A 12,821-nucleotide genomic window follows, 5' to 3' on the forward strand; every position below is an offset into this window, starting at 1 on the left:
ATTACCTCTCTCTAGTTCCAGAACTTCAAGCAGTACCTGTTAGGGAGTCACTCTCTCTTCCTCCTTCCCCCTGTTTTTGAAGAAGATGGAATAATTCCTGGCAGGGAATATAGTGGGGGGGTTTCTGGATATTGCTAACATTCTCTCTTTTTAAAAATCTGGGTGGGAGTTACAAGGCTGTGTTCATGTTGTGAAATTTTATCTAGTTGTATACTTATAATTTATATGCTTTTTGCATGTACACTTATAATTTATATGCTTTTTGCATGTATATCTAAGTGAATGTGTTAAGTTGCTTCAGTCGTGTCCAACTCTTTGTGACCCTATGGACTGTAGCCTGCCAGGCTCCTCTGTCCATGGGATTCTTCAGGGAAGAATACTGCTGTGGGTTACTATTTCCTCCTCCAGGGGATCTTCCTGACCCAGGGATAGAACCCAAATCTGTTACATCTCTTGCATTGGCAGACAGGTTCTTTACCACTAGTGCTACCTGGGAAGATAGTTAAATCTAAGTTCACATGGATAATTCACAGATATATATATGAAAAGCAAACAGTGTTTTTTTTTTCCTAAGAGGTAAGATTATGAATCTAGTGTGTTTTGCTAATTTGTGTTTTCCAATTGCTCTTCATAGATTTGTATTACTCTGGTAATAAAGTTTTAAACTTAAAATATCTTAAATAGAGAAATAACATTGTAATGTTATTGCCAACATCCGTTGGATCATCAAAAAAGCAAGAGAGTTCCAGAAAAACATCTGCTTCGGCTTTATTGACTACACCAAAGCCTTTGACAGTGTAGATCACGACAAACTGTGGAAAATTCTTAAAGAGATGGGATTACCAGACCACCTGACCTGCCCCCTGAGAAATCTGTATGCAGGTCAAGAAACAACAGAACTGTACATGGAATAACAGACTGGTTCCAAATCGGGAAAGGAGTACGTCAAGGCTGTATATTGTCACCCTGCTTATTTAACTTATATGCAGAGTATATCATGAGAAATTCTGGGCTGGAGGAAGCACAAGCTGGAATGGATTGCTGGGAGAAATATCAATAACCTCAGATATGCAGATGACACCACCCTTATGGCAGAAAGTGAAGAAGAACTAAAGAGCCTCTTGATGAAAGGGAAAGAGGAGAGTGAAAAAGTTGGCTTAAAGTTCAACATTCAGAAAACTAAGATCATGGCATCCGGTCCCATAACTTCATGGCAAATAAATGGGGAAACAATGGAAACAGTGTCAGACTATTTTTTGGGCTCCAAAATCACTGCAGATGGTGACTGCAGCCATGAAATTAAAAGATTCTTGCTCCTTGGAAGAAAAGCTATGACTAACCTAGACAGCATATTAAAAAGCAGAGACATTACTTTGCCAACAAAGGTCTGTCTAGTCAAAGCTATGGTTTTTCCAGTAGTCATATATGGATGTGAGAGTTGGACCATAAAGAAAGCTGAGTGCTGAAAAATTGATGCTTTTGAACTTTGGTGGTGGAGAAGACTCTTGAGAGTCCTTTGGACTGCAAGGAGATCCAACCAGTCCATCCTAAAGGAAATCAGTCCTGAATATTCATTGGAAGGACTGATGCTGAAGTTGAAACTCCAATACTTTGGCCACCTGATGCAAAGAACTAACTCATTGGAAAAGACCCTGATGCTGGGAAAGATTGAAGGCGGGAAGAGAAAGGGGACAACAGAGCATGAGATGGTTGGATGGCATCAGTGACTTGATGGACATGAGTTTGAGTGAGCTCTGGGAGTTGGTGATGGACAAGTAAGCCTGGAGTGCTGCAGTCCATGGGGTCGCAAAGAGTCAGACAGGACTGAGTGACTGAACTAACTGAACTGAACATTGTAATGCTTTTCAAAAAAAATGTTCCTCACCATCAGAGGCCTTGGGTGTGTCCCACCAAAACCTTGCCTGTCCACTGTTTTGCCTGAGGACTGATACTCCTACATGTATCCATCCCCTTGTGTGGTTCTGGGCCTGTCCTGTCTTCCTGGTGGATGTCGGAGGGGTGTGTGTGGCGACATGATGGAGGCAGGAAGGCTGTTCCAGGTCTCCTCCACCACTGGGTGGTCACGCTCAGAGGACTCGGAATAAAAGGTGAGAAATTTGAAAAGAAAAGGTAGAGGCCAAGGTGAACAGGCTGCCCGAACTGACCAGAAATGAGCATCAGGGAGTGACCAAGGGCCTCAAGCAAGCAAATGGCTTTCCAGTCTGTCAATACAGAGACAAGAAACCACTCCAGAGAGAGATTTTCATAAAAGCAGACTTTTACAGCCTTCTTCTATCGCCCAGCATTCACTGAAAGAGGAGAGTACTGAGCACTATCTACATGCAAATCTCCTGTCTCTCTCCTTTAGGAGTTTGAAATGCCTTTTAGCCACCTTTGTCTTATTGGTTTTCTCATCTTTCAAATCTCAGTTTTCATCTCTACCCTTTCCAGGTTCTCAAGCACTATGCACCTCTCTCACTGATACTTCCAAAGCACCTTGTTTACACTCTTCTAGATCAGCCACCACATGGTGTCACAAGTCTTTGCCACCAAACTGTGATCTCCTTAGTAGCCTGGACTAAGTGTTTTTGATCACCGCATCTTTGATAACTATACAGTAGATACCCAACAGTCGATCTGAATTGTTGAAGGCAGAGGGGGCGGGGAGGGAAGTCTTCTTCCCACCTTTGACTCTTTTCCCAAGTGGAGTGACTACACACATTCCTTCCCTTTTCCGTGAGGCTTTTATTCTCCACTTCTTTTCTTGGTTCTAAGATTTCTTGAATTCTTAAGAGATGATAACATGTTTGCACATGTATATGCCCTGGAGCTTGTGGTGCAGATTTATAGCCACTTCCACATGCTTTGGGCTTCCCTGGTAGCTCAGATGGTAAAGAATCTGCCTGCAACGGAAGAGACCCGGGTTCTACCCCCAAGTCAGGAAGATCCCCTGGAGAAGGGAATGACAACCCACTCCAGTATTCTTGCCTGGAGAATTCCATGGACAGACCACCACAGGGTCTCAGACAGTCGACATGACTGTGTGACTAACACTTTCACTTTCTTTCCACGTACCTTATGGAGACTGTAGTCATCCCACATCCTCTCTAGCCCTTTGTTGAAACTTGTTTTGCTTTTCCTTCTCAATTCCAGGAACTAAGTACATGTATAGAAGTTGCTTTTGGTTGAGCTTTTAGAGAGGAATTTTTCTCTAATGTTAGAAGATTTCAGTCCTGTACCAGCCCTTTGGCTTATTTATTGAACCCTCACAATATGCCAGGCACTGTGCTGGTTCAAAATCTAAGAGGAGAGACAGCTACCACCTTAGATTGATTTATTTACTCATTTATCATCCTCTGGAAACATGTCTCAGGGCACCTGACCGAATCTTTGGTCAGGCATAGCTTCCTTAAGGAACTGATGTTTCTGCCAGGTGTTCAAAGTAGAAAGTGGCTGACGGGAAATGGGTGAAAACAGAATCAAGGGGACTGCATGTTTAAAAGGCCCTGAAGCATGGAGGACGGGTCCAGTAGTTACGATTCAGTGCTCCCAATGCAGGGGCCTGGGTTCCGTCTCTGGTCAGGGAACTAGATCCTGCATGTCACAGCTAAGATGCCACACACAGCAGTGAAGACCCAGTGCAGCCAAATACATTTAAAAATGAAAGAAGAAAGGTTTATTTCAAAAACAAATAAAGACATTACCATGAGGAGAGTTGGGGTGCAGGTACTGGCCCAGAGGAGGTTGAAGGAATAGTCAGAGATGGAACAAGACAGTGCCTTGATGTATGATAAGGCTGCTTTAGTCAGGAATCTTTTGGTTGAAACTGAAAAAAAATCCACCTAGGAAAAAAGGGAAGCCTTTATTGGCTCAGAAGTTAAAAGTTCGGGGCTTTTAAGATCAAAGATGTCATTGAGTTTGCCACCTCTGTCTGTCTCATCGTCGCTCTCCTTTGTGTTAGCTTCCTTCTGGGGCTGGTCTCTGAAATTATCCTCTGACTCCCCCTGGTCACACAGAAGTCAAAGACGAGAGGAGCCGGATGTGGGTGAGAAAGGCCAACTGATGAGGGCCACTTACCTCCACTCTTGAAGGCCACCTTCTTTTCAGGAGACGTCCACATGCCCCCACCTTAGATCCCCTGGATGCCGTCTGTGGAGGTATGCAAGCGAACAGATGAGGGGATCCTGTTTCTAGACTCAAAACTGTTTGCTTTCTTAAAAAAACCTACAGTCCTCCGTCTCATTCTCTAAGGGTCTAAGTGCATTGTCTTGGCTGCATCCTCAGCCTTCCCGGGAAGCAGGAGCGTTTGGGTTTGGTAAGAGAAAAAAAGGAAGTTGGGACCCAGAAACTCTTTTTGACTCCCACTCCCCCTCATTCTGGCCCTTGGTCCCGGGTGCTTACCCGGTCCTGCCCTGTTTGTCTTACTTGCGCTTTCTTCCTGAGCCTTTTCAGACTCTTCCAGGTCCTGCCCTAACTTTGGGGTTTCAAAACTCCTCCACCGTTGGGTGAGCCACCCGTCTTCCGCTTCACGCACACTCTAACTAAGCAGGAGCAGCACAAGAATACCCCAACCAGGGACCCTTTTTATTCTGAGCTCTGGCGCTTCCGCCTCCGGGGCGGAGACTCCTCCCTCTCACCGTCCCAATTGTATTCCCTGGAAGAGCAGCCGGAAAAGCCTCCGCCTTCTCAGACCGGGATAAGCGAGAAGCGGGTTCCTTCTCGCTCTTGGAGCCCGGGGAACCGCCGTGAAGATTATCACGGCAGCACCAAAGGCTGTGAGCACACCCTGGGCTCCGCTCCCGCTTGGCGCGGGCGGCGCAGGAGCGGCTTCAGCACCACGGACAGCGCCCCGCCCGCGGCCTTCCAGCCTGCGGCGCGCTCTGGCACGTTCCGAGGCGAGCTATGCCAGAGGCATGGCCTGGCTCTCTGGTCCCATGGCGCTGCTCCTCAGCTTTGGCCTCCTCGGACTGTGCTCAGGTAAGGACAAATCGCCACGCTCTGTCTCACTCAGGCTCGAATTTGTAAGGGAGGGACCTCTATGGCGGGAAGTCTGCTGGAGGTTAGGGGAGAGACCCCCAGGACAGCTGGGAGTACCTGGGAGACTGAACTGGGAGAAGGACTTGCTTGAAGTGATACGGAGAAGAGAGGGCAACCTGGGCAGTGGTGGTGGGGAGGGTGTGGGTACAGAGAGGAAGGAAGGAGGGGATCTCCCCAGGGTTTCTGGGGTGGCAGGAGGGGGAGACTCTGATTGCAGCTGAATTGCTATTTAACTTCCAGTGAGCCATTATCTCAAGAAAATCTACCTGGTTCGGCACCCTCACTTGGCTCGCCATCATTTCCTGTCTCTCATATTGGGCTCCTGATTTTGCTCACTCCACAGGGGCAAGGCAGGAAACGGAAACAAGCAACTTCTCAACTCTCTTGGAGGGTGGGCAGGAGACTCGGAAGGGAAGAAGCTCTGTCAGGCTAAGGGCCAGGGAGGGGTCTCTGAGGACATGGGGGTGCATTTGTGCAGGGTTGCAGGAGATAGTGTGTGGTGGGGCAGGTACAAAAGGAATATACAACCAAATGAGCTTTCCACATCTACCTGCAATCTCATGAGAGATGAGCTCCTTTATGTGTGGAACTTGAGGCTAAATATATGCCCTGTCCCACACAGCTCAGGTAGCCCAATTATTCTACTCCAACCCAAAACCTTTTCGGGGAGGGGGTCACAGCCAGTCACATGTAGAGGAACATAACGTTACTTGTACACAGAGATGGGCCCTGACAGAAGAAAGGCTGTATGGTGGGACACATATAACTGTTCTCCTTTCACTACCCTCTAAAACCTTCCTTGAATTGTAGATATCTTCTAGAAGAAACCATGGAAACAGAAACTTCAAATCTTTTGAAATCATCCTGGAAGAGCAGGGTCTCCACTGATCCTTGAAGAATGGGTTTTTAGTGGGAAGCTGTTGGGGGACTGTCTGGGCTTCTTGGTCAGTGATCTCAGAGAGGGACTTCTCTATGAGGGGCTTCCATGGGGGCAACCTAAGAATTTTGCTGTCTTCTTAGGGATGAGCGGAGGGAAGCTATATGAGGGGCTTCCATGGGGGCAACCTAAGCATTTTGCTATCTTCTTAGGGATGGGCTGTGGGAAACTACAGCTTCCTATTTGGGCCTAGGTTGTCCCACTTGCCTAGGGAGAGTGGGATCCTGGGTGGGCCCTCCTTGCTGTGTACTTACCTCTTGCCCCCCACCCCACTCCCCTGCCCAGGAGTCTGGGGTACAGACACAGAAGAGCGGCTGGTAGAGCATCTCCTGGATCCTTCCCGCTACAACAAACTTATCCGCCCAGCCACCAATGGCTCTGAGCTGGTGACAGTACAGCTGATGGTGTCACTGGCCCAGCTCATCAGTGTGGTGAGTGGGGGTCCCAAACTCTCTGCCAAGCTACTGAAATTGGCATAGCCAGAATATGTTTGCACTAATTCTTCTGGAGTCCCCAAGGCTTGGGCAGGTGGGGGAAGGAACCTGGGTGGTGTAGGGGGCCCACAGACTTGAGGGACGGTGGCGGGGGGCACTTCTCAGCACCTTCTCTTCCCTGCAGCATGAGCGGGAGCAGATCATGACCACCAATGTCTGGCTGACTCAGGTTAGAGTTCTTCCTGTCCACACCTCTGGGCCTCTCTTTCCTCCATTTTTTTTTTTTTTTTTTTGCATGTGCTTTTCCCTCTTTGAATTTCCTCAAGAGAGGCAGAAAGGTATAGACCTCAGGATCTTAACTAACTGGATATGAGTCTTGGTTCTTCTGTTCACCAGCTCTGTTAACTTCGAATATGTTAAACACTGCAAGATTCATTTTCTCATTCACAAAATGTAGATTCTAATATCTTGGCTTGGCTATGCAAATTAAATGAGAAACCACTTTTGCTGGGCTGAGAAGTCATGGTGGCGAGGCAATGACTTTTAAAAACTTGCTTAAGCCAAATAGGCCTCCTCTTGTCCCTGTCCTTGACCTTGAGCCCCTCCCAGGGCAGAGGTTGGTGCTGCCTCCCTCTTTCCCTTTCCCAGGAGTGGGAGGATTATCGCCTGACCTGGAAGCCTGAGGAATTTGACAACATGAAGAAAGTTCGGCTCCCTTCCAAACACATTTGGCTCCCAGATGTGGTCCTGTACAACAAGTAGGTGACCCTGGAGGGATGGGAAGGCTGGAGGAGAACGTGAGAGTGCTCAGGTCTTGGAGAAAGTAAATTAGCTCATGCTGGGGGAGAGAAGGGACTTTTCATTGGCACAGACAAGCCACTACTCAGACGGACAAACCCAAACCAGTGAGGTACAATGTGGACAGCCAAGGTAGCTTGGGTTATGGCCAGCTCCCTCCCAGTCAATTAGGACTCCCAGTGTTTGGAGCTGCAGTGTGATACAAACAAGGATTGACAGCCCCACAGTGCGCAAACTGATTAAAAAATAAGCTTTCCTGGAGGAGTGGTAAGAATCAAAGAGCTTGGAGGTCCCAGTTTCTCCCCCAGGTTCCATCTGCTCTCCTATAATAAGCCATCTTCCCTCCAAGACCCAAAGCCACTAGTCCCTAGGCTCTAGGTACCATCTCCTGCTCCTACCTGCCCCTGTCCTTCTCCGTTGCTCTGGGCTCCTCACTCTGACCTCCCTGGCTCCCCCAATTTCTCCACCTTCATGTGGACCAACCGGCTTATACAGTGCATGACAAGTAACAGAGGGGCCCCTCAGGCCTTCTGACCAGGACACCTCTTCTCCCTCCCAACCCACCCCCATCCCCTTCTTGCTTATTAATTCCTGCTCCTTCCTATCTCCCTCTTCCCATACCTCCCTTCGGCTTTCCTCTCTTCCCACTCAGGGCTGGGTGGATGGATGGGGTGGAGGCATGCTTAAGTCAGGGCTGACTGTGCCATCCCTTGGCAGTGCCGACGGCATGTACGAGGTGTCCTTCTATTCCAATGCCGTGGTCTCCTACGATGGCAGCATCTTCTGGCTGCCGCCTGCCATCTACAAGAGCGCATGCAAGATCGAGGTAAAGCACTTCCCATTTGACCAGCAGAACTGCACCATGAAGTTCCGCTCGTGGACCTATGACCGCACTGAGATCGACCTGGTGCTCAAGAGTGACGTGGCCAACCTGGACGACTTCACACCCAGCGGCGAGTGGGACATAGTGGCGCTGCCCGGCCGGCGCAACGAGAACCCGGATGACTCCACTTACGTGGACATCACATACGACTTCATCATCCGCCGCAAGCCGCTCTTCTACACCATCAATCTCATCATCCCCTGCGTCCTCATCACCTCTCTAGCCATCCTCGTCTTCTACCTGCCGTCTGACTGCGGTGAGAAGATGACGCTGTGCATCTCCGTGCTGCTGGCGCTCACCGTCTTCCTGCTGCTCATCTCTAAGATCGTGCCGCCCACCTCCCTCGACGTTCCGCTAGTCGGCAAGTACCTCATGTTCACCATGGTGCTCGTCACCTTCTCCATCGTCACCAGCGTGTGCGTGCTCAACGTGCACCACCGCTCACCCACCACGCACACCATGGCGCCCTGGGTCAAGGTCGTCTTCCTGGAGAAGCTGCCCACGCTGCTGTTCATGCAGCAGCCGCGCCACCGCTGCGCCCGCCAACGCCTTCGCCTGCGGCGGCGCCAGCGCGAGCGAGAGGGAGCCGGCGCCCTCTTCCGCGAGGCCCTGGGGGCCGACTCCTGCACGTGCTTCGTCAACCGCGCGTCGGTGCAGGGCTTGGCTGGGGCCTTCGGCTCGGAGCCGGCGCCGGCAGCAGGCCCCGGGCGCTCCGGGGGGCCGTGTGGCTGCGGCCTCCAGGAGGCGGTGGACGGCGTGCGCTTCATCGCAGATCATATGCGGAGCGAGGACGACGACCAGAGCGTGAGTGCCGCGCAGGGACTCGGGCACGGGATGCGGGGCTGCAGGGCCCCTCGGAAGCTCCGCAGACAAAGCTGATCGGAGTGCAGGAGGCCCACAATGCGAGTCCGGCCTGGGGCTGGTGCAGCCTCTTCTCCTTTGGCTTCTGGGAGGTGGCGCCTCCTAAGCTGTGGTTGGTACAGGATGACCTTGCGGCTTCCCGAGTACTAGCATCCGGAGGGAAATGCCTCGGCTGGGACATCCTTAGCGTCGTTAGTTTTGGAAAGGTGGCCAGAAAGGGGAGGAGGCCCTTGTGGGTTTGCAGCTGGCCCGTGGCTCTGTCCCCAGAGACCCTCTCTGCCGCTTGTATTCCCAAGACCATGTTGCTAACCTGCAGCTCTTTGCACAAATGAGGATGAATCCTTTGGGCGCCCCCTGTTGGGGACAAAATTGAGGGCAGTAGAAAGTGTGTATGGGAGGTGTGGGGGTGGTTAGGTGGCTCCACCGCCCATTGGGAAGAGGACAGAGCCACAAATCAATATCCTTTTCCTTCTCTTCTGAGTCCTCAGGGAATGGCCTTGTGAAATATTTATGGAGGTGGAGGCAGGTGAAGGCCAGGGCTTCCAAGACCTGCCCAGAGCTTTCTGGCTTTTTCTGCAGTGGCTCTGCCTGAAGGGGACTTGAACACTGACCAGGGGATGAGGAGCGGGGAATATGAGGGGTTGACGTCCTCTCATTTGGCGTTGTGGCCGGCCCCATCCAACAGTCTTTGATCACCTGGCTGGTTCCAGGCTGTGGCTCAACTGTTGCCATGATAACTGGCCATGTTTCCACTGGGATGCAGTCATTCTGGCCTGGGGAGTAAGGAAGGACAGGCTCCTACTTTATCGTTTGTGGGGGGTGGGATGCTCCAGAGTCTAGTGTTTCTGTCCCTTGGGAGAGCAGGAGCTAGGACTTGAGCCAGGGAGCAGGTTATGGTCCTGATGGAAGATGAGAGGGTCCAAGGCAAGAGAGGATGGGGCTGGAGGCTCAGAGGCGGCGGAGGCCAAGTAGGGAATGCTGGTGGTGCAGGGGCTCAGCTGGCTGTGTCACCGCCTCTGCCTCCCCCACTGCAGCACACTCATGTAATGTGCATTTACTGAGCTAGGTGATGAGGATGCAATGACCTACTTGGCTGTTTCACAGGCATCGCAAGCTTCACATGTCCAAAACTGAGTGCTTGATTTACATCCCCACCGCCAACTGGCTCCTCCTCGTTTCTCCCCGTCTTTTAGTAAATGGCATCACCATCCACCCAATGGTTTAGACCAGAAGCCTGGAGTGATCCTTGATGCCTCTCTTTCTTATCTCCTCCACCATCCAAATCATCAGAAGTCCTGTCTCGCGAGCTCAACCTCCAAAATAATTCTCAGCTCCATCCTTTTTCACCACCTCCATGCTCTCTCCCTGGCTGGAGGCTTCCATCAGCTCTTGCTTGGCCTAGGGCAGGGACTTCTGATGGTCTCCCTGATTCAGTTCTTGTGCTTCTCTGTCCAAACAGACAATGTTTCCTGCTCACTCTGTGTCATCTCTCCACAGCTCAGGTCACTGGCTTATCTGACGCTTGTTCTAAGCAAGCTAAGCTCTTTCCTGCCTCAAGACCTTTGCACATATTGGTCCATCTGCTTGGAATGCTCTTTTTTTTCCTTTTAAAAAGTATTACTATTATTAATTTTTGCCCTACTGTTGAGAGTAAGTGACCCTTTATCCCAAATACTCCAGCTTTTCTCTCCCAAGGACAGAGATATTGTCTTCTATAGCCCAGGCCCGGTGATCAAATTCAGGAAGTTAGCATCAATACCCAGAGAAGGCAATGGCAAGCCACTCCAGTACTCTTGCCTAGAAAATCCCATGGATGGAGGAGCCTGGTGGGCTGCAGTCCATGGGGTCGCTGGGAGTCGGACACGACTGAGTGACTTCACTTTCACTTTTCACTTTCACACATTGGAGAAGGAAATGGCAACCCACTCCAGTGTTCTTGCCTGGAGAATCCCAGGGACGGGGGAGCCTGGTGGGCTGCCATCTGTGGGGTCGCACAGAGTCGGACATGACTGAAGTGACTTAGCAGCAGCAGCAGCATCAATACCTTTATCTGATATAAAGTCCATGCTAAAATTTGTTCAGCTGTCTCAGCAAAGCCTTTGTAGCGCCTCCTCCGCCCAGTCCAGGATCTTGACTTGCACTTGGTCGTCCTGTCTCTTTAGTTTGCGTCGCTCTGGAACGGTTCCTTAGCTTTGCCTTTCCTGGCGGAGACATTTTTGAAGGACCCAGGCCAATCGAAGGTCCCTTCGTTTGCAAGTCGGACACGACTTAGAAACTAAACGACCACCACCACAGTTTGGGTTTGTCTGTTTCTTTCTTCAACTTATTCCTGATACAGCTGGCTTCTTGTCACTTATCAGATCTTTGCTTAAGGTGTCATTCACTCTAAGAGGCCTCCCCAAATCACATGCTGAATGATATCTCCCCCTCCATTTCTCTGTCCTTTGTTTCCATGTAAGCACACAAAAGGGTGTAATTATTTTTATTTTTACTTATTTTGTGTCCATCTCCCTCAGTAGACTGAACTGCAGGATGTGTTTGTCTTGCTGTCTCACATCCCCAGTGCCCAGGATGGTGCCAGGTACACAGGAGGCACAAGGTTACAGATGAACACGTGTGCGAAGGTCCAGACTCAGACAGGAGGGAATGGCTCTGAGTGGAGGCCGGCGCTCATGCAGACCCTGTGACTGGCTCCCAGACACAGTGGTTATTCTCTTCTGGATGGGTTTGTTTGCCTCTGAGACTTAGTCCTCACATCCTGGGGCTGTTGGAAGGGGCTCCCCAGGCAGTTATATAAGGAGTGAGGCCTGCAGGGCAGCCATTCATTCACTGGTTCAACACTCATTTACTGGAACTCTGTGCTTGAGATTCTGGGATTACAAAAATGAGTCAGACCAGGTCCCTGTAGTTTACAAGCTCATAGCTTAAGTTGGGGTGGGGGTCGGGGAGGGAGGAGAGGACAGACGTATGAATTGAACTGACAATACAGTGGAGTAAAAATACTGGGCTTCCCTGGTGGCCAGACAGTAAAGAATCTCCCCTGTAATGCTGGAGACCTGGGTTCAATCCCTGGGTGAGGAAGATCCCCTGGAGGAGGGTATGGCAACCCACTCCAGTATTCTTGCCTGGAGAATCCCCATGGACAGAGGAGCCTGGCGGGCTACCGTCCATGCAGTTGCAAAGAGTTGGACACAACTGAGTGACTAAGCACAGCACAGCACAGAGATGTACAGATAATGCTGAGGGAACCCCAGAGGAAACAGGTTCCTTCTGATCCGGGGGGTCAGAGAAGGCTTCATAGAAGAGGTGACGTTTTGATTCAGGCTTTGAAAGATGTGTAGGAGCTCACAAGCAGGGAAGGAGGACTGGAATTCTAGACTGAGAGGAGACCCAAAGGCACAGAGACCTGAGGACACACTGGAGTTTGGTAAGTCTGAGTCGGACTTGGAAGAAGATAAATGTTGGCTCCTATTTGTCATGGGTGCTCTTGATTCTAGACTTGGGAGTTTGCGTGGCTGCTGAAGGCAGTGGGGTCACTGGAGGCTTTTAGGCAGGCAAGACTGGAGCCGAACTTTGGAACGGCCGCTCTGGGGTCACGGAGGGAGAGGGGTGCTGTGTGATCGAAGTTGCTTATACCCGATCCAGTCCCCTCCTGTATTATGTGATTGACTCCTGGGTCTCCTACCCTTCTTCTCTCCAGGTGAGTGAGGACTGGAAGTATGTTGCCATGGTGATCGACCGCCTATTCCTTTGGATCTTTGTCTTCGTCTGTGTCTTTGGCACGATCGGCATGTTCCTGCAGCCTCTCTTCCAGAACTACACCACTGCCACCTTCCTCCATGCAGACCACTCGGCTCCCAGCTCCAAGTGA

General features: G+C 50.6%; 1 protein-coding gene across 1 annotated transcript; it reads left to right on the plus strand.

Moving 5' to 3' along the window:
- The first annotated feature begins 4,913 nt into the window (after positions 1-4,913).
- CHRNB2 (cholinergic receptor nicotinic beta 2 subunit) lies at positions 4,914-12,821 on the plus strand. The gene is made up of 6 exons (XM_055402842.2): positions 4,914-4,977; positions 6,260-6,405; positions 6,593-6,637; positions 7,057-7,166; positions 7,924-8,893; positions 12,651-12,821. Exons 1-6 carry the CDS (start codon positions 4,914-4,916, stop codon positions 12,819-12,821), a joined length of 1,506 nt encoding a protein of 501 aa, XP_055258817.1.

This window comes from Moschus berezovskii, chromosome 4 (genome assembly GCF_049115385.1).
Source record: "Moschus berezovskii isolate FMDL1 chromosome 4, NW_MosBer_1.0, whole genome shotgun sequence".
Taxonomy (NCBI): domain Eukaryota; kingdom Metazoa; phylum Chordata; class Mammalia; order Artiodactyla; family Moschidae; genus Moschus; species Moschus berezovskii.

What these genes read in the sequence shown, in the direction of transcription:
- CHRNB2 (XM_055402842.2), top strand. Translation starts at nt 4,914, where the DNA reads ATGGCCTGGCTCTCTGGTCCCATGGCGCTGCTCCTCAGCTTTGGCCTC. An exon ending in TGGCCCAGCTCATCAGTGTG is followed by an intron (nt 6,406 to 6,592) that starts GTGAGTGGGGGT and finishes TCTTCCCTGCAG; the next exon opens with CATGAGCGGGAGCAGATCAT. An exon ending in CCAATGTCTGGCTGACTCAG is followed by an intron (nt 6,638 to 7,056) that starts GTTAGAGTTCTT and finishes TCCCTTTCCCAG; the next exon opens with GAGTGGGAGGATTATCGCCT.